At 39.9% G+C, this 18210-nt stretch overlaps 1 protein-coding gene across 3 annotated transcripts in view; it reads right to left on the bottom strand.

Annotated features, from left to right (window-relative positions):
* Mia2 (MIA SH3 domain ER export factor 2) overlaps positions 1 to 18210 on the bottom strand; it is a 91918-nt gene that overhangs the window by 27011 nt on the left and 46697 nt on the right. For 2 of the 3 annotated variants that reach the window (XM_051146648.1, XM_051146657.1), the window contains 9 exons: positions 14188 to 14259; positions 12630 to 12656; positions 12020 to 12130; positions 10983 to 11054; positions 9556 to 9660; positions 6269 to 6391; positions 3605 to 3725; positions 1766 to 1812; positions 1120 to 1210 (listed from right to left, as the gene is read on the bottom strand). In XM_051146648.1, the coding sequence (XP_051002605.1) occupies positions 1120 to 1210; positions 1766 to 1812; positions 3605 to 3725; positions 6269 to 6391; positions 9556 to 9660; positions 10983 to 11054; positions 12020 to 12130; positions 12630 to 12656; positions 14188 to 14259 (769 nt within the window). The remainder of the gene's footprint in view (positions 1 to 1119; positions 1211 to 1765; positions 1813 to 3604; positions 3726 to 6268; positions 6392 to 9555; positions 9661 to 10982; positions 11055 to 12019; positions 12131 to 12629; positions 12657 to 14187; positions 14260 to 18210) is intronic. The other variant, XM_051146666.1, reaches the window with a different exon arrangement.

The raw sequence follows: 18210 nt of genomic DNA, 5'->3' as shown, positions 1-18210 counted from the left end.
TTGTTTCTGGTTTGTTTGTTTTCTGCTATGTGACCAGTGACAGCTGGTCCATAGTTGGAAACAGGTAAGGAAGATCAGGCAGGAAAAGCAAAGCTCTGCAAACAGAAACATGGCTAATGCTGCATGATTTACACTCATGCAACTGGATCAATAAAGACTTTTCTAGAAAGCAAAAATGAAAGAAAATGTACATTAGGAGAAATGAAATAAAAAAACTCCCTGTGGTCCTATATTCAGGGTTAACCAGCACAGACATCTGAATATTTCCATCCATTCTTTTCAGATATAAAAATATGAAGTTTTCTTTAATAAAATGAGATATGATTTATACTTTTTTAAACATCCTAAACACCTGACAGAATTTATTTTTCAATGTGAACAAATTTAATGTTTTCAATGCAAAAAATTATTTAATAGGTCTAACATTACTCATACATATGCTAACAAACTATATATACATATATATACACACACATATATATATATTAGACAGTACTACTTCTACTATTGAATATCAATTTTACAATTGAAAAAAATCATAAATTTTTCAATTCGATATTGGGGATGTAGGGGGGATAGGGCAGGGGGCTCAAGAAAGGTTAGTGTAGCCCTGGCTGTCCTGGAATCAACTATACCAAACATACAACACTATGTGGTGGTTTGGATGAAAATGGCCCCAATAGGCCCATTGGAAATGGCACTATTAGGAGATATGGCCCTGTTGGAGTAGGTGTGGCCTTCTTAGAAGTGTGTCACTTCTAAGAGGGTGGATGGGCTTTGAGGTTTCAAATGTTCAAGTTGGTCCCACTGTGTCTCGCGCTCTTCCTGTTGCCTGCCAATCTAGATGTAGAATTGCTGCCTCCTTCTCCAGCACCATGTCTGCCTGTGTGCTGCCACACTTTCCAGAATGATGACAACGAACTAAACTTCTGAACCGTAAGCCAACCCCAAGTTAAATGAATTGCCGTGGGCCTAGTGTCTCTTCACAGCAATCGAACACTAAGATACACTGTACTCCAGTTGTACATGCTTTAAAAATGATCTCGTAAATTGAAAAGCCTTGACCATTAACAGCCAAACTCTGGAGTAATTCAATCTCTTTAGGAGATAAACCCTTACCTGTAAGGTCTTCTTTTATTTTATCCACTTCAGATAACTGAGTATAAATTTGGTTTCTTTCTCCTTCTAAGGTTTTTAAAGATGCATTTAACTTAAAAGAAGGAGTATAGAAAAAAGCAATAGTCAGTTACAGAACATACACTCTCCAGATACACCCCACACTGCTCTGCAGTTCTGTTTTCACTCAAGAACATAAAGCCATCAATGCAGCTGCCATAAAGCAGCCTTCACACTACATTATCAGGATTTCCTACACAGATTAGCTAACAACAGGGCAAAGGAATGAACCAGAAGAAAGCAAAACTAGGATTTAGTTCTCAAAATAGGATGTGGAGCTATCAGGTTAAGAAAATAATAAAACCAGAAGGAAAGCAATGCATAAAGGGAACTATAAAATAAATAAACATTTTAGAAGTATTTTTCACTGAAGAAATGAGTATAGAACTTGAACTTTTCTAAATTCTAAAATTATATGAATTTCTAAAGTTAATATAAAAAAGCACGTCATTTAAAAAATTCTAATCATTTCTCAGATAATCTTATATGGAAAAAATAAAAATCTTTAAATTAGTTCTTAAGGACAGATAGATTTAATCCCTGCTGTAGATTCTCCTCCTCATCCTTGTATTTACATAATAATGCAAACCTTAGCAGCATAAATCAGCTTCTTCAAAGCTCCCTTTGGCTGATTATCTAAGTGAAAAATAAAACCATAATTACTAAACACATCCAAATGAACACGCCTAGTTCCTCACCTACTCTTACAACAGCTCTTTTTTTTTTTTTTTTTTTTTGGTTTTTCGAGACAGGGTTTCTCTGTGTAGCCCTGGCTGTCCTGGACTCATTTTGTAGACCAGGCTGGCCTCGAACTCACAGCAATCCGCCTGCCTCTGTCTCCCGAGTGCTGGGATTAAAGGCATGCGCTACCATGCCGGGCTGTCTTCTTGCTACAATAAACAATTTGGAGCTGACTTTAGTACCTCCTGTCTGCAATCCCCACACTCCAAAAGAAAAGGCTCACACGGGAGGAGTACGATGCGTTTGAGGCCAGCCTTGGCTACAAAGTGACTTCTAGGCCAGCTTGAGCTACGGTGAGACACTGTCTCAGAAAGTCAGCAACTCTGTAAGTTGGTATAAGGTGCCGTGACCTAGTCTCAGGAAGCTAGACACTAAAGGCAGTCAAAATATCAGAGTCCCAACAAGAACTAAATATTCACCTAAACATTGGCCACAGACTTAACTATGCTTAGATGCTTATGGCATTACAGCATCCAAAACATTAGTGAAATCATGGCTCCAAATTAAGTAATATTAAGCATAAATTCTATTAGAAAACTATTTCTTACATGATAAGGTACAAATGAAAAAATGCAAATATAACTTCATTATAGTTCGCCATCTCTGTCCAAAATGTCATCCACTCTTGTCACCTCACCATGATAGATTTTCCAGTAAGTCTTTCTTCACCTCTTCTCCTTCTCCTTTGTCCTGTGTCATATACCTCTCCGTGACAACAGCTTTAGAATGCACGGCTCCTAAATTGTATATCACATGCCATTCTGAGTAGCATAAGGAAGCCCTGCACTGCCCTGCTTCTTTCTGCCTGAGATGTGACCCTCACTGTATCTGTTCATTACTCACTTGCCAGACACCTCAATTACACAATCTGTTCCAGCACCAGGAGCAAAAGAAACCACATTCCCGTGGCTTCGTAGCAGTGTATTGTAATAACTATCCTATTCTGTTATTGCTGCTTCAAGTCTCTTCCTGTTGGCTATGTAGTAAATTAACCTTCTACAGGTACATAAGGACAAGAGAGGGCACAGCACAGGGTGGGCTCACTCAGTACCAGCTGCAGTTTCAGGCCCCTACTAGAAAGCTGAAAACTATCCTCTGTGGGTACAAGAAGACTACTAATTGTACGACAGGTCCAGAAGCCAAGAGAGGACATAAAGTTTAAGAATCACCTTTGAAACAAATTAGGTCTAGGGTACAAGGGGCCTTCTTCTAGTATTCTTACTATTATTCTTTATTTTTTTCAAATTAAATTTTAACAAGTCAAAGGAATTTGTTTGAAAATATAGTAAATGAACCTTAGTTTTATGACCACCATAATACAACCCACAAGGGCAGTAACAGTCTGTGGCAGCCAAGACTGAAGAATTATAATCTGTCTAAAGCAAAGGGGGCATCCTGAATTAGTTACGCTGACACCCATGTGATCAGCAAGAGAGACAGACACCAGAATGTGCATGATCCAAGTGCTAAGGCTGTTTTAACGGAGAGATATGTGACCCATAGACAAAGGAGGAGCTCACTACAACCCTGAAGAGGTGAGGAAAGACTTACTGGAAGACCTAGCTCGGTGAGGTGCTGAGAGAGTGGCCAGCATTTTGGGCAGCTGGACAGAATGTGCCAAGTACAAGTGTATGAGGAACAGGGCACACATGAGCAATGGAAAGGCAGCAGGAAGCCTGCACCATACCTAAATGAGCATTACTTCCTAGGTCACTCTTCACTTCCAAGTCGAGACTGTCATCATCTGCTATGTCTTCTCCAAGCACAGCAGCCCAATCTTTCATCTTTAGCAGGCTCTCGATCAGAGACTAGACAGGGAACAAAAGAAAAAAGAAAAACAAAAAGGAATGACTTTGCTAACAGCTTTACAACTTAGAAATGTACAATAGTTTAGAACTCAACCTTCAGCCAGATGCAGTATACACGCCTGTGATCCCAGCTCTCAGGAGGCAGAGGCAGGTGGATCTCTGTGAGTCAAGGCCAGCCTGGTCTACAAAATGAGTCCAGGGCAGCCAAGGCTACACAGAGATAATATGTCTCAAGAAAACAAAACACCTCAATTTCAGGCCAACAGGCTCAAGAGGTCAAGGAATCTGCTGGTAGAAGAGGAGAAGTGACTCCCAGAAGCTATCCCCTGACCTCCCACACATCACCGTATGCACGGACATACACAAATAAAAATTAAAATGTAATAAAAAAATGTTTTAACTCAATCCACATAAATAAGCCCTCACATGCTCTAATTTTCTAACTATCATAAAGATATGTAAATCATTGGGTTTCTTTTTTAAAACTACATTTATTGACTATTAAATCTTTTTTGTTGTTGTTGTTTTTGTTTTTCAAGACAGTGTTCACTGTATAACTGAGCCCACACTGTCCTGTACACACTTTGTAGACCAGACTGGCCTCAAACTGCCTCTGCCGCCCAGTGCTGGGATTAAGGTACGTGCCACTACGCCTGGCTTCAGCCGTGCTACTTTAATCTTCTGAAGTAAGGGACATTCTCTAGTGACATGGGTAACACTTTCTGAGCCTGCTGGCCAAGATCAGGTGTGATAGTACAAGTGACAAAACAGCTACACACCATGCACTTCTATGGAAGGTCCACCCAAAACTATCTGCCGATCTCTTTCCGTTCAAACGCCCACCACCTCTGAGTAGTGCTGAGGGCTCACATCCCATTCCTGCTCTTTTTAGGAAGAATCCTAAGCTTCCTAAGTAGAGTAAGTTTATAGGGAGGAAGGTACCATCATCCCTCAGCATCCTCAGGGCATTGTTGCAGGATGCCTGCCACGCCCAGTACATGGCTACAAGCTCCACAGATGAAGTTCAAGTCCCCTTCCATAAAATAACAATGTTTCATATAACCTACATGTACACATGAAATCACTTACATTACTTATAATAACTAAGGCAACACAGATGCTACATAACAGCTGTTATCCTGTATTACTTAGGGAGCAACAGGGAAAAAGTCTGCACATGCAATTTTTTTGCTTTATTTATTATTAGTGTTTCTGTTGATATGCCCGTGTATTAATTATGTATGGGCAAGCACATGAAGGTCAGAGAACAACTTTGAAGTCAGCTGGCTTTTTCCTTTTACTTTTGTACGGTCTGGGGATCAAACTCAGGTCATCAGGTTTATGAGGCACTCACTTTCACTAACTGAACCCTCTTATAAGCCCAGAATTTTCAGTAGCACCATTCTGTGATTGGTTAAATTCACAGTTAGAAAAGGTAGATAAAGAGAGTCAACTGTATTCTGTGGCATACACACGAAGGTCAGAAAACAATTTATGAGAGTCAGTCTCTCCTTCTACAATGTGAGCCCTAAGGATACAATAAACTCAGGCTGTCAGGATTGTACAAGAAGTGTTTTTGCCCACCAAGTGCTCTCAATAGCCTATGTAATGTCAATCATTTTATTCCTACAATTAAAGTCAAGTTCCAATTAGTGTGTATGTGTGTGACCCGGCAGCCATGTGCATGTACCTGCATATGTATAGGTTCAGGTACACAGCCAAAACAAACTTACAGGGGTCAGGGGACAACCTCTGGGGTCAGTCCTTTCCTTTCCACCTTGTTTGAAACAGGGTCTCTCCAGGCTAGCTGGCCTTCAAGCTCTGGAGAGCTCTAGACTCTGCCTCCATCTTTCTACTGCAGAGCACAGGCATTATAACGGTGCTATGGTAGTAAGCTTTTACCTGGGCTCTGGGGATCTGAACTCACATCATCAGGCTTATGAAACACGTGCTTTTATCCAGTAAGCCACCTCCCAGCCCGAGTTTCAATGTTTTAAAAAGTTTTTATAGCACTGTCTGCTCTTCCAGAGGTCCTGAGTTCAATTCCCAGCAACCACATGGTGGCTCACAACCATCTATAATGTGATCTGCTGGCCTGCAGATGTTCGTGTTACCAGAGCACTGTAAATAAATAAATCTTTAAAAAAATAAAAATAAAAATAAAAAAAATAAATAAATAAAAAGTTTTTATATTGATGAAAGTAACACTAACTGGTAGAGATACTAAGCATATTCAGTTAGCACATATAAACTATAAACAATTTCTCAAACTCTTTTCAACATCTTCTTAGCAGTAGCAGATGTCAGCAAAACAAGAAAGGGTAAAAACCATTATTTTCTTCTTTATTGATAAACACCAGGCTAAATACTGGAGGCACAAAGATGTACTATATTAACATATATGTTACAAATCTATGTATCTTCAAGAAGCACTTGAAATGTGACAAAAGATACAACAGCAGTAAAAGCTGTAAAAGTATTTGTATTTCCCAGTAAGTATAAAATTGTGGCCAACTAGTCACTAAAACTGAAGAGCTATTTACCTTGATCTGATTTTCCTTATCATTTAAAACTTGTTCCACCTGTACTTTGGATTCTTCAAATGTTACTTTCTGTTTATCGAGTTCATTCAGTTGCTCTTTCATTACTTCGGCTTTCTGTAAAAGCTGGTATGAAAACAATAAAAAAGATGTAGAAGTCAACACAATGTTTAGATACATTTATTTAAATATTTAGTTGTACCATTAATAGATACTAAGGTGGCTCCTAGCACCCATGAGGCAGAGGCATGTTATCTCTGTGAGTTCAAGGCCAGCCTGGTCTACAAAGCAAGTCCAGGCCAACCAAGGTGACACAGAGAAAATCTGTCTCAAAACAAATAAACAACAAACACACAAAAAAGAAAGTAGGTTTACTTTAAAAAAGAAGCCAGAAGTGGCTCCCATTTATAAACAATATTTGGTTTCTTTTTGTTTTTCAAGATAGGGTTTCTCTGTGTAATCCTGGCTGTCTTGGAACTCTCTCTGTAGGACAGGGTGGCCTCAAACTCACAGAGATCTGCCTACCTCTACCTCCCAAGTGCGGAGATTAAAGGCATGTGCCACCAGCAACCAGCTATGAAGAACTTTCAAAGCAGGAAAAGTGTAAAATAACAATTATTCTTCAACTGATTTCCAAAGTGAATGTTTATCAAATACAAGATATTTGACACATACTTATCTGTTAAAGCAGTCAATTCTTTCTATTGTTGTATCCCACAGAACATGCCACATCTCCCTTACCTTAATGATAGTTTTTAGTCATGATGCTGTTTTGTACTGAAGATACAGTAACCTTTAAGAATACTATTAATCTAGAACAGATATTCTGCAGATAATTCCAGCCTGAACTGGACTGTGAGCTCCAGTCTAGCCTGGGCTACGTGGTAAGATGTTGAAGTGTGTACTTGTTGTGGGGGAAGAACTTTGATTATAGCATGGGAAATTTACAACAGGCATCACCACCACATCCTCTGAAATCTAAAATGGCAGAACAAAGATGTAAAAGGAAAAGGCATCAACCCAGAAAGGAAAAGAAACGACACAATCCTGATAAAAGGCTCCACAGGCTTAGAAGGAAACTAAGCCAGATGGGAAAGTAGCAGATAAAAAACAATTTGACACAACCCAGGGCGAGTAGAACTAAGAGGGAGAGCTGAGGGCCTGGAGGGACATGGAGCAGTTAAAAGCACGTGCTGCTCTTGCAAAGAATGCACACTCAGTTCCTGGCTCACACACTGGGTGGCTCATGGGTGCCTATAACTCCAGGGCATCTAATGTCTCTTCTGGCCTCCATGGGCACCTGCACACATATGCACATGCCAACACACAGAAACACAGACACACACACACTCCTGTTTTCCCTCCTCCCTCCCTCCCTGCTTCTGTCTTTTCCTAGAGCATACATATACACATCTTCTCATTTCCTGCTATTCATCTCTTAACCTTTATTTCTGTTACACACACACACACATGCACACACGCAGTCAAAAACAGTTATTCTTTGAAGTATGGAACCTAAGACTCTAAGATAACTTGGACAGATGGAAAAGTAGGAGTACCACACAGAAAATGTAAGAGCTGAGGTAGAAGCTGACTTGCTGAGCAGTGAGACACCAGTTTTCCTGACTTCACTGAGCTGCAAGACTGCTGGAACAGGCTACCATCTCCCAAATGGAAACTGGAGCAGAATCACTTCTGTGGAAACAATCTTCAGATACTAGCAACTCGAGAGCCTCACCATAGCCATATCACAATACAGAAAAATCTCACAAAGGACACACCCAAATCTCTCCATTGGATTTGGACTGCTTCATAAGTAAGTAAGCAGTAAGCCATGAATCCTCAAATATCTGAAAATAAAAAGTGACCCTTTTAGGTGAGACAGAAAATGAATGCAAAAGACACAAGGCAACACGATGAGCTGAAAAGCACTTAAAAAAAATTTTCAATATACTCAACAATGAGTTATTCTTTTTTTTTTTTTTTTTTTTTTTCCCCTCCAACATAGGGTTTCTCTCTATATCCCTGGCTGTCCTGTAGTTGCTTTGTAGACCAGGCTGGCCTCAAACTCACAGAGTGCTGGGATTACAGACATGTGCCACCATGCCCACTTAATATCCTCAACAATGAAACAGGAGAAAAGCATAACAAAACAAAAAATAATTAATTTAAGCCAAGCTAATTTACTCTCAGTACTTAGGAAGCAGAATCAGGACGATCTCTTGAGAGTTTGAGGCCACCTGATCTACAGAGCAAGTCCAGGACAGCTAAAGCTACACAGAAAGACCCAGTCTCAAAAAACAAACAAAACAACAACAATAACAACAAGAAATTATCAAAGAACTGGACGTGGTAGTTCATGCCTATAATCTCGACACAGAACCTGGTCATAGCATGTGGCTCAGACAGACTGCTATTGAGAGAATCAAAATAATATAATCAGAAATCTTTCATGCAACTAGTCTAGGGAGATGTGTAAAAGAAGTTGCCATCAAGCATGAAGACTCAAGTTCAAATCCCCAGAACTCACATTTAAGAGCCAGACGGACAGCACAAATATCTGTAATCCCAGTGCTCCTATGGAAAGACGGAAGGTAGACAGATGGATCCCCAGAAGCTTGCACACTAGCTACCCAGGCAAACACAACAGAAAAAGGACAGACTCTGTCTCAAACAAGGTGAAGGCAAAAACTGACACCAAACCATGACATGTGCATACTCACACTTTCACAAAACATATACACGACATGTGAACATTGTAGAAAGAGGGAAGGAGCAAGGGAGGGATAGGAAAGTAGACAGAAAGAGGGAAAGAGTGGTGGGGGTAAAAGAGAAAGAGACAGACAGACAAAATTTCCATGCCAAAAATTCTACTGGGAGGACAGAAGGGAGGGTATAAAATGTGGGAGTGCCTATGTGTAGGAAGATGAGCATGAAGCTAAGCTCTCATTTTATGTGACCCCAGACCTCGTTACTCCTTTGGGCCCCAAATTGGTAAAACAGTAACTCTCCAGACTGCAGAGTGATGGTAACTGCTATTTACTGTGATTACAGAATGCTAACAGCCTTGGCTTATTTCTTCTACAGGAGAAGACAGACCGAAGGATAATACTTTTCAATCCTTTACGAGAAATGCAAAGTATGCATGGGAGACTGTCCTGCTCCTGTGCTCTTCAGCAAACACCTACTCAGGCACTACATGACTCCACACATGGATCACCCGTTTAAGTGCACCCAGAACATTCAAAATCTATATTCACTATCTAAAAGAGTCTCTAGAGATTACAGACCTGTTTCTGGCTTTCCTGAAGTTGAGAGTTTTCATTCAAGGCATCTTTTATTGCTCCCTTAAGCCGTTCTTCATTGATTTCGAATATTCTGAAGGTTGTTTTGGCCTAAGCAGAGAAATGCACAGTTTATGATAATTCACTGAATACCTCATGTTTATACATTCTCCACAGAACATAAACTTAAGCAAAGGTTAGAACATGCCACTATTAATAGCAGAGGCAGCACAATACAGAAACAAAGGCTGGCCAGAATCCAGAACCTAGTCCTAGCCCTACCTCTCTCATTTGCCACATAAATTTGGGCAAATTATTGAACTTTTCATGTAGTGTGCTGGCAAGTCTCTAACTACTGAAGTAGGAAACATAGAAAAGACCAATTATTAGATACTGCTGTATTGGTTTATTTAGTGACTGGACTCAGCATCGAAGCCTCTCAGGAGCTGTCCTGGCTTCTGATGACACAGCCTCTCTTTCACTCTCACTGGTGAGGGAGTGCTTATTCCAGAAAGATTCCCACAATGCTACTTACTCTCTCTCTCCTCCCCTAAACTTTATAGGAGGCAATTTTGTGTTTATTACTGTTATGTTAGACAACTTCATGAGTGCTCAGATATGGCCATACTTTAAACCTATCTAGTGAAAAGTGAATTTCACTGAAGTAACTCAAGTTTTTAAGAATGCATTGCCCTATATCTCAATTTTTTTTTTGTTGCTGGTTTTTTGTTTTGGTTTTGGTTTTCGTTTTGGTTTTTCAAGACAGGGTTTCTCTGTGTAGCCCTGGCTGTCCTGGACTTCCTCTGTAGATCAGACTGGCCTAGAACTCCAAGCGCTACTCCCAAGTGCTGGGATTAAAGGTGCACACCACCACAGCTGGACATGATAGCTACTCTTGGCTATCAACCTAACTGTATCTGGAATTAACTAAAACCCAAGCAAGCTGGGTACACCTATGTGGAATTTTTCCTAATTAACTAATCTGAAGTGGGAAGACCCACCTTTAATACAGATCTTAGATCACCTTTAATCAGGACCTTTAGAGGTAGGAAGAGCCACCTTTAATCTGGGCCATATTTTCTAGTAGCAACCTATATAAGGACATGGAAGAAGGAAGCTTTTGCTCTTTTCTGGCTTGTCCTAACTCTGCTGGCATGTCCATTCCTTCACTGGCATTAGAGCCTAGCTCTTCGGGATTTTGATGTACACTGAAGACCACATCAGACATCCAGCCTCACAGACTGAACAACTACTGGATTCTTGGACATTCCCTTGGTAGGCAGCCATTACTGCTGCACCAGCTGGACCACAGACTATAAGCCACTCTAATAAATCCTAGATAGACAGATAGATAGGATTGATTGATTGATTGATTGATTGAAAATGTAAATGTTTTTCTAAAGTAACAGACCAATTAGAGTAATTCAACTTACTTCAGCTACTTGTGATTTGAGAGATTTTGATTCATCTTCTAGGGACTGCATCGTTTTTGAAATATCAGCCATCTGTAAAGACAGTGCCAGTCAGTATTACTAAGTCCCACTAGCTTCAAGATAGCATGTATTTGTTAAGTTCATTGTTAAGTTAATATAAAAAAAAGTCAGATGAAGACGCCCTGTCAGCGGGCTTACCATCTACTTACAAGGATCTCACAAATAAAGTCACAACGGTACATATTCTCAACTTCAATATAGCACAGTGCTTTTAAGGTTCAAGATTAGCCCACTGATGTCATACTTTAAATAATCTCAATAATCTCACACACATCAAGATTCTCCTTATGCCAGAATTTAAAATAGAAAGTTATACGTTCTTAACATTATTTTTAAGCTTTAAAAAAAAAAATCTCTCACTAAGTATATGATTACTCAAGTTATAACGTATGTTACTTCCACAGCAAATACAAAAAAATTTTATGTAAATGTGAAAGAGAGCCAAGTGTGAGGGTGCACACTTATAATCCCAGCACTTGGGAGGGAGAGGCTGGAAGATCATGAGTTTGAGGCCAGCCTGAGTTATACAGTTATACCAACTGGATTATATTCTAAGACCCTATATCTCAACAAATCAAAACAACACCAAAGAGGAGTATGCAAAAAAGACCCATGGTAACATCTTAAAAGTGAGAAGATCAGATCTGGAAATTTCAGCCCTCTATGGCCTTCTATATTCTATTTTTTACATGCATGAGTTTTTTGTTTTGTTTTATTTTGCTTTGTTTAGGTTTATTATTTGGTTGGTTTGGGGGTTTTATTTATTTATTTTTGCTTATTTACATTTTTTAAAGACATTGTCTCCTCTCTCTATGCAGTCCAGGCAAGCTTGGAACTCTTGCCTCTTCCTCCCAAGTGCTGGGATTACAGGTTTGTGCCACTATGGCTAGCATACAGGTAATATTTTAACCAATATCATATAAATGTATAAAATACGTAACTTGCTCTTCATATTTCTCTTGAAGTACAAGTCTTACCAACTCATCCTGTTCAGAACGTTTAGCTCTCTCTTCTTCTAGCTCTTTCTCTAGGAGGAGTACTTCATCTTCAAGTTTAGATTTGGATCTTTCTAGATTTTCGTAGGTTGCCTAAAACAGAAAGCCAACTTTAGTAGGCAGAGAGAAGAATTCTTAGTTAGGATAAAGATGAGTATAATCAAACAACTTTATTAACACTTTATACATTTGTTCATTTCTCTGATATTAAGATAACAGCAGGCCTAGCAGTTGCTAGCAACTTCTATAAAGAGCATAAGCATTTTAGGCTCCCATCAGCTAACTGTAATGAGAAACACAAGGGACCCCTAAAGCAATTAATATAGATGCTTTCCAATAATATTTTTTTTAAAAAAGCAGGTAGAAAATCCACTAAGCGCAGCCTGTCAGCCCAGTTCTAAAGCATGTTAAAAAGCATGTTATGGAGGGAAATGACAAGTTCTATTTAATATAAAAACACAGTGAATTTAAAAATCAAGATTGCATCACATTTTCCATTGAATGACATATTTTCTGTAATGTTTTTAATTTAAAGTGATTAATTATTAGATTGGTATAATCGAATTTCAAATACTACATATAATTAACATACCTCTGATATTTGTGATCCTTCAACAAACTTGTTAGAAAGAAGAACAAAACCACAATGTATTACAGTAGTTTAAAAGAATGCTTGCCTCCAATCTCCCCAAATTTGACTATTTCTTTATAGAACTTCTGACATGAATCAAGATTACTCCATTGGTTTAATTTTTACCTGCAATGTCAACTATCAAACTTTGTAAAACCTGTATTATATTATAGTTTGTGTCCAACTACAATTAGTACTTCTACAAATGTTTTAAATTACTAAAATTAACAGAACATTTTCTAAAATATTCAATTTGGAAAAATCTCAACCCATTGACTTTTAACTCACATAAAGCCACTGTCATAGCAACAAATGGTGTGTTTATATTACCTGTAACACCAAGCTTGAGTAAACGTTTGTCACTGTTACCCAGTAACAACTCTTCTGTAAGCACGCATGCCAAACGGCTTCTAAAACTATTTATGTGTTTTGTTTTTTGGCTGTTTTGTTGTTGCCGCTGTTTGGTTTTTGAGAAAGACTTGGCAATCTTCCAGCACCAGCCTCCCAAGTGCCAGGGTGAGGCATGCCCCACACCTGCCTAAGTCCCTTTCATTAGGGAAGCTAATCCACTCTCATTGGGATAGCACTTATAAACACAGGCTCACCAAAGAACACATAGCAACAAAAGGTTCCTGCAGATATTCATAGGTATCAAATAAAGAAAAAAAAAAATTAAGGAATTCACTTGGAGTCTATAACTTCTTGGGGATTCTAAATCACAAGACACATACTTCGTACTGAGGACAGTCAATGACGGATTTGCCACGCTGGACTCACACGTAAAGCCTAAGTACAAAGGTCTGTTTTCTATTATATCATCAGCTGAGCAGGCTGCTTCTACTCTACAGCATGTCCATCTGTAAACAGCATCAAGGCAGGCCATCGCTCCCTCATCTGTCTGCTAGGCTGAAAATCATCAGCGTTAACTACAACTCTCCTAAACTCCCCATTCAGTGGTGTCATGTCAGTGACTGAAAACTGGCCGTGATGGAGTATTCATCAGAACACAGGAAACGGTCTGCAGACAGGGACTGAACACTTAACAGCACACACTATTTATAAGGTAACCTCTGGTTGAATTCTAGTTAATGTTTACTATCATAGGATGAAAAAGGTCATACAGTCACACCTTACAAAATTTATTATGAAAGAGTCACATGTCTCCTTCCTGGAGCAAACAATGTCCAAAAAGGAACAGTGTCTTCAGTGCACTCTTAGAAATACAGAATTAAAGGTTTCTTCCTATAAACCTACAGATTCTGATAAATTATGTATCCCTCAAAACAAGCTAGCAACAAGAGTCCAGTTTGCCTTGTTTTTAAATGTTTTATGCTACCTACAATGTTCTATTTCCTCCAATTTTTTCTGTAAGTTTTAAGATCCTGACATGCTGTTTCATATTTCTCTGAAACAATTATTTTTGAGACGGTAACATATTTTTAAAGTTGCTATTTAATAAGAATATTTTCCCTAACTTTTAAATCATACTTATTTTTTTTGTGTGTGTGGTTTTTTTTACCTCCAAACTCTGTGCTTCTGTTGACTCCTTCTCAAAGCTGGCCTCCTTTAAAGATGACTCTAAGCCTTCATACTGAATGAAATAAGGCAACACGTAAGTAAAAACTACAAATTTTATCCCTACAAAGCAAACAGAATCTATCTTCATATATATAAAATTCCCTTGGATTTTCTGAACTTGGTTTTACAATCTAACCAGAGTGACAAGCAAAGCCAGGACCCCCAACAAGTCAGAACCTCTGGCTTGGGCAACATATGGAGAAGTCTATCCCTGTAGACTGCTGGCTGGGGGTGAAAACTCTAACAGCAAGAGTGTAGGAAAGAGCATCCAAGATGTGAGCTGTCTGCCATGCCCTGCACAAGTGAACAGCTTCTCTAGCCTTCTCAATAGAGTGATGTGAAGTAACTGGCCATCATTTATACCATATGACACATAGGCAAGTAAGGAAGATAAAACCTTTAAATGACAGAGTAATCAAGGAATGAAAACGAAGAATAATAAAATATAAAACATCGTAAGATTAAGTTGGTTAAATTGGAACTTTGTGGTTTCATGGCTTCCTGATGAACAATAGTGACACAATATACCAAAAAGATGGAATCTGTCTGAAGGCCTCAGAAAACTATTTAAACAGTAAAGATTTATGGGAGAAGAGAGACCTGCAGAAAGGCAAGGCCAATGGTTCACATTTCTTTTTCCTTATAAAAGAGACTCACACAGGCAGAGAACTAGGTAAGGATTTCAGGAGAATTAGAAACCATGAAGAAACAATGTGTATACTTCAGGATCTGGTAAGTAGGATGAGCTTTTTGGACCAGATCCTGTGTTTGCCTGAATATTTCAAAAGTATCATTATGGTAACTAAGCAAGACAAAGACATCACAAGAAAAAGAAAACAGGTGAATATGTCTGTTACCTACTGTAAAAACTCTAAGTACATTTCTAACAAATAGAACTTAACATACTAAGCTATATGCCTGGCCATGTGGGCTTTCCTCCTGACACTAAGGCTAAACACACAGCCAGTGTGATCCATCACTTCACCAGACCACAGGAGCAAATAACACAAACACAATCAACAGAGCTCTGAACAAAGCTCAGCATCCTTTCTTGACCAAAACCTGCCCAAGTTTATGTATAAGAAGAAAAGTCCCTTATCTTGATAAAGGTCATTCATGGAAAATACAGCCAACACAGCCAATGGGAAGGGATTGAAAGCAGGGCAAGGGCATCCCCTCCCCCAACAGCTGGCTAGCATAGTGATGGAAGTCCTACTGAGAGCAGTTAGAGAAGAAAAGAGATTCCAAAGGTGACCAGATCAAACAAGACATTATCTCCATTTGAAGACAGCATGTGAGATGGCAATCTTGGTCAACACCACATCTGTAATCAATTAAAACCCAAGTACCCCTTGATCTCCATTGGACTATTTGAGGTGGGTAGAGCCGACATCCTAAACCTGGACCACACTTTCTGATAGCAGCACATATAAAAGGGCTTGCCCTTACTGTCACGGGCAAATCCATCTATCCTGCTGCTGAGGCTATCCTCCCTAGTATTAAAACCTACTTCTCTTTGGGATTCTGAGGTATATAGAATACTGAGACATCTGGCCCTGATGACTGAACAATTATCAGATTTTGGGTCTTTCTATTGAGAGACAGCCATTGTGGGACTAGCAAGACCACACCCTGTAAGCCACTATAAGAAATCCCCTTTCAGTGTATATAGATTCATTTTATCAATTCTGTTCCTCTAGGGAACCCTAACTAATATAGCATGTTATATATAGAGAAACTACTAAGACTACAGGGCCAACAAATGAATTCAATAAAGCAGCAGGATTGTACATGACAAATAATGAGCCAGCTGAAGAAGATACTAACAGCCTGATTCACAGTGGTAGTTTAGAAGAGGTGTTTGACAGACCAGGAGTCAGAGTAGAAGAAAGTCAAGATAATATCACAGAGAAATAAGAGCTACAGAAGAGAGAAATAAGACTACTTGGATTTCCTGCACAAGCACACGAGCATCACACCAGGCAGCAGCAACGAACCCTGCCAGGGAGGTGCCTATTAAGGATTCCAAGCAGACATACAAATCCAAGGTGACCAGGAAGGAAAGTGGACCACAACCCTCAGAACGGGGATAGGGAATCTGAGCGAGAGCCTCCCATGCCTGCTATTCTCACTCCATAGCACTGTGTAGAGGAGCAGGGCAGGGACTCGGGCAGACACACTGGGAAGCGCTAGCCTGGAGGCTAAATCCTCCAGCAGACGAGACTAGCTCAGCAAATTATATTCATAAAAGTGCCAAAGAGTGGGCAGCGGACCCTGTAGTTGAAAAACTACAAGCCTTATGCTCTCAGCCCTACTACAGAACGAGGGAAAGAACCTGCAGAATTTGCACAGCATCCAGATGAGATCAGTACCTGCAGCCCTGGCACACCAGGGAGGAGCCATACGGTCACAGAGAACGTGGGTACTACCATACGTATGTAGTGCAGGAAGGAGCACTGGCCAGGTGCCTAACTCCTCTATTTCGTTTTATCCCTCATTTCTTTGGGGGCGGGAGGTTGTTTGTTATTTTAATCATTAGTTTTATTTTTCTAACTATTTATACATAATTTTTAATTATTAATTTTATCCATTTATTTTAGTGTGAGTACTTTTATACTTTAGGTGTTTGGCTGGTATGTGGGAACTTGCACCTTGGAAGGAAAGGCTCTTCGATCTGTCCTTTTTTCCTCTAAGGTGAATACACAGTATTTTCTCTACTGCTCTTCATACCTCTGACTCCCAGCACTTAGGAGACAGAGACAGAAACAGGCCTTTTCTGTATTTTCAGTATTTTCTCTATTGCTTTTCATGCGTCTAACTCCTTTAATCCCAGCACTTGGAAGGTAGAGGCATGATTGTGCATGACAAATAATGAGCTAGCTGAAAGGCCAGCCTAGTTTACAAGGAGAGTTCCAGGACAGCCAGGGCTGTTACACAGAGAAACAATGTCTTGAGGAGAGGAGAGGAGAGGAGAGGAGAGGAGAGGAGAGGGAGAAGGAGAAGGAGAAAGAAAGAGACAGAAAGAAAAGCAAGCAAGGGAGCAGGGTGTGGTGGTAGCACACACCTTTAATTTAATCCCAGCACTTGGGAAGTAGAGGTAGACCGATCTCTGTGTGTTCGAAACTAGCCTGTTCTACAAAACGAGTTGAGTTCCAGGACAGCCGGGGCCACACAGAGAAAAGGAAGAAGAAGGAGGAAGGGAAGATGGGGAAGAGGAGAGCGAAGAGAAGGCAGAGGAGGAGGCAAGAAGAAGAGGAGGAGGAGAAAGAAGAAAAAGGAGGAGAAGAAGAGGAGGATGACAATGATTAGGATGATAAAGATGACAAAGAAAAAGATAGAATCATGTCTGGCTGGAGAGAAGGCTCTGATAGGTAGCGCACTGAGCACCCACCAGTGGCTCACACCAGCCTACAAACTTGTAGTTCCAGAAACTCACACGGTACATAGACATATACGCAGATAAAACACTCATACACATAAAAAAATAAATATGGAAAAAAACCCACACCATTAAGAAAGAGACAGCTGGGCACAGTGGCACACGCCTTTAGTTCCAGCACTCAGGAGGCAGACAGGCAGATCTCTGAGTTTGAGGCCAGCCTGGTCTACAGTGTGAGTTCCAGGACAACCAGGACTACACAAAGAAACCCTGTCTCAAAAAACCAAAAAGGAAGAAAAAGACATAGACACAGACATGAGAGAGAGGGGGAAGAGTCAGCTACCTATTTATTGTGGCTCCCGCCAGTGATCCCTAGCACTGAGGAGGCTGGGGCAGGAAGAGGACTACCACAAATTCAAGGACAACACGGCTACAGCAGGACAGCCTCAAAATAAATAAATAAATGGAGGGAAAGAAACAATCTGGGCTACAATAGGACAGCCTCAAAATAAATAAATAAATGAAGGGAGGGAGGGAGGGAGGGAGGAAAAGAAACAACCTAGGCTACAATAGGACTGTCTCAAA

The sequence above is a fragment of the Acomys russatus genome, chromosome 1, assembly GCF_903995435.1.
Source record: "Acomys russatus chromosome 1, mAcoRus1.1, whole genome shotgun sequence".
NCBI lineage: Eukaryota > Metazoa > Chordata > Mammalia > Rodentia > Muridae > Acomys > Acomys russatus.
The sequence above is the reverse complement of the archived record's forward strand: the minus strand, read 5'-3'. Positions and strand labels throughout refer to the sequence as shown.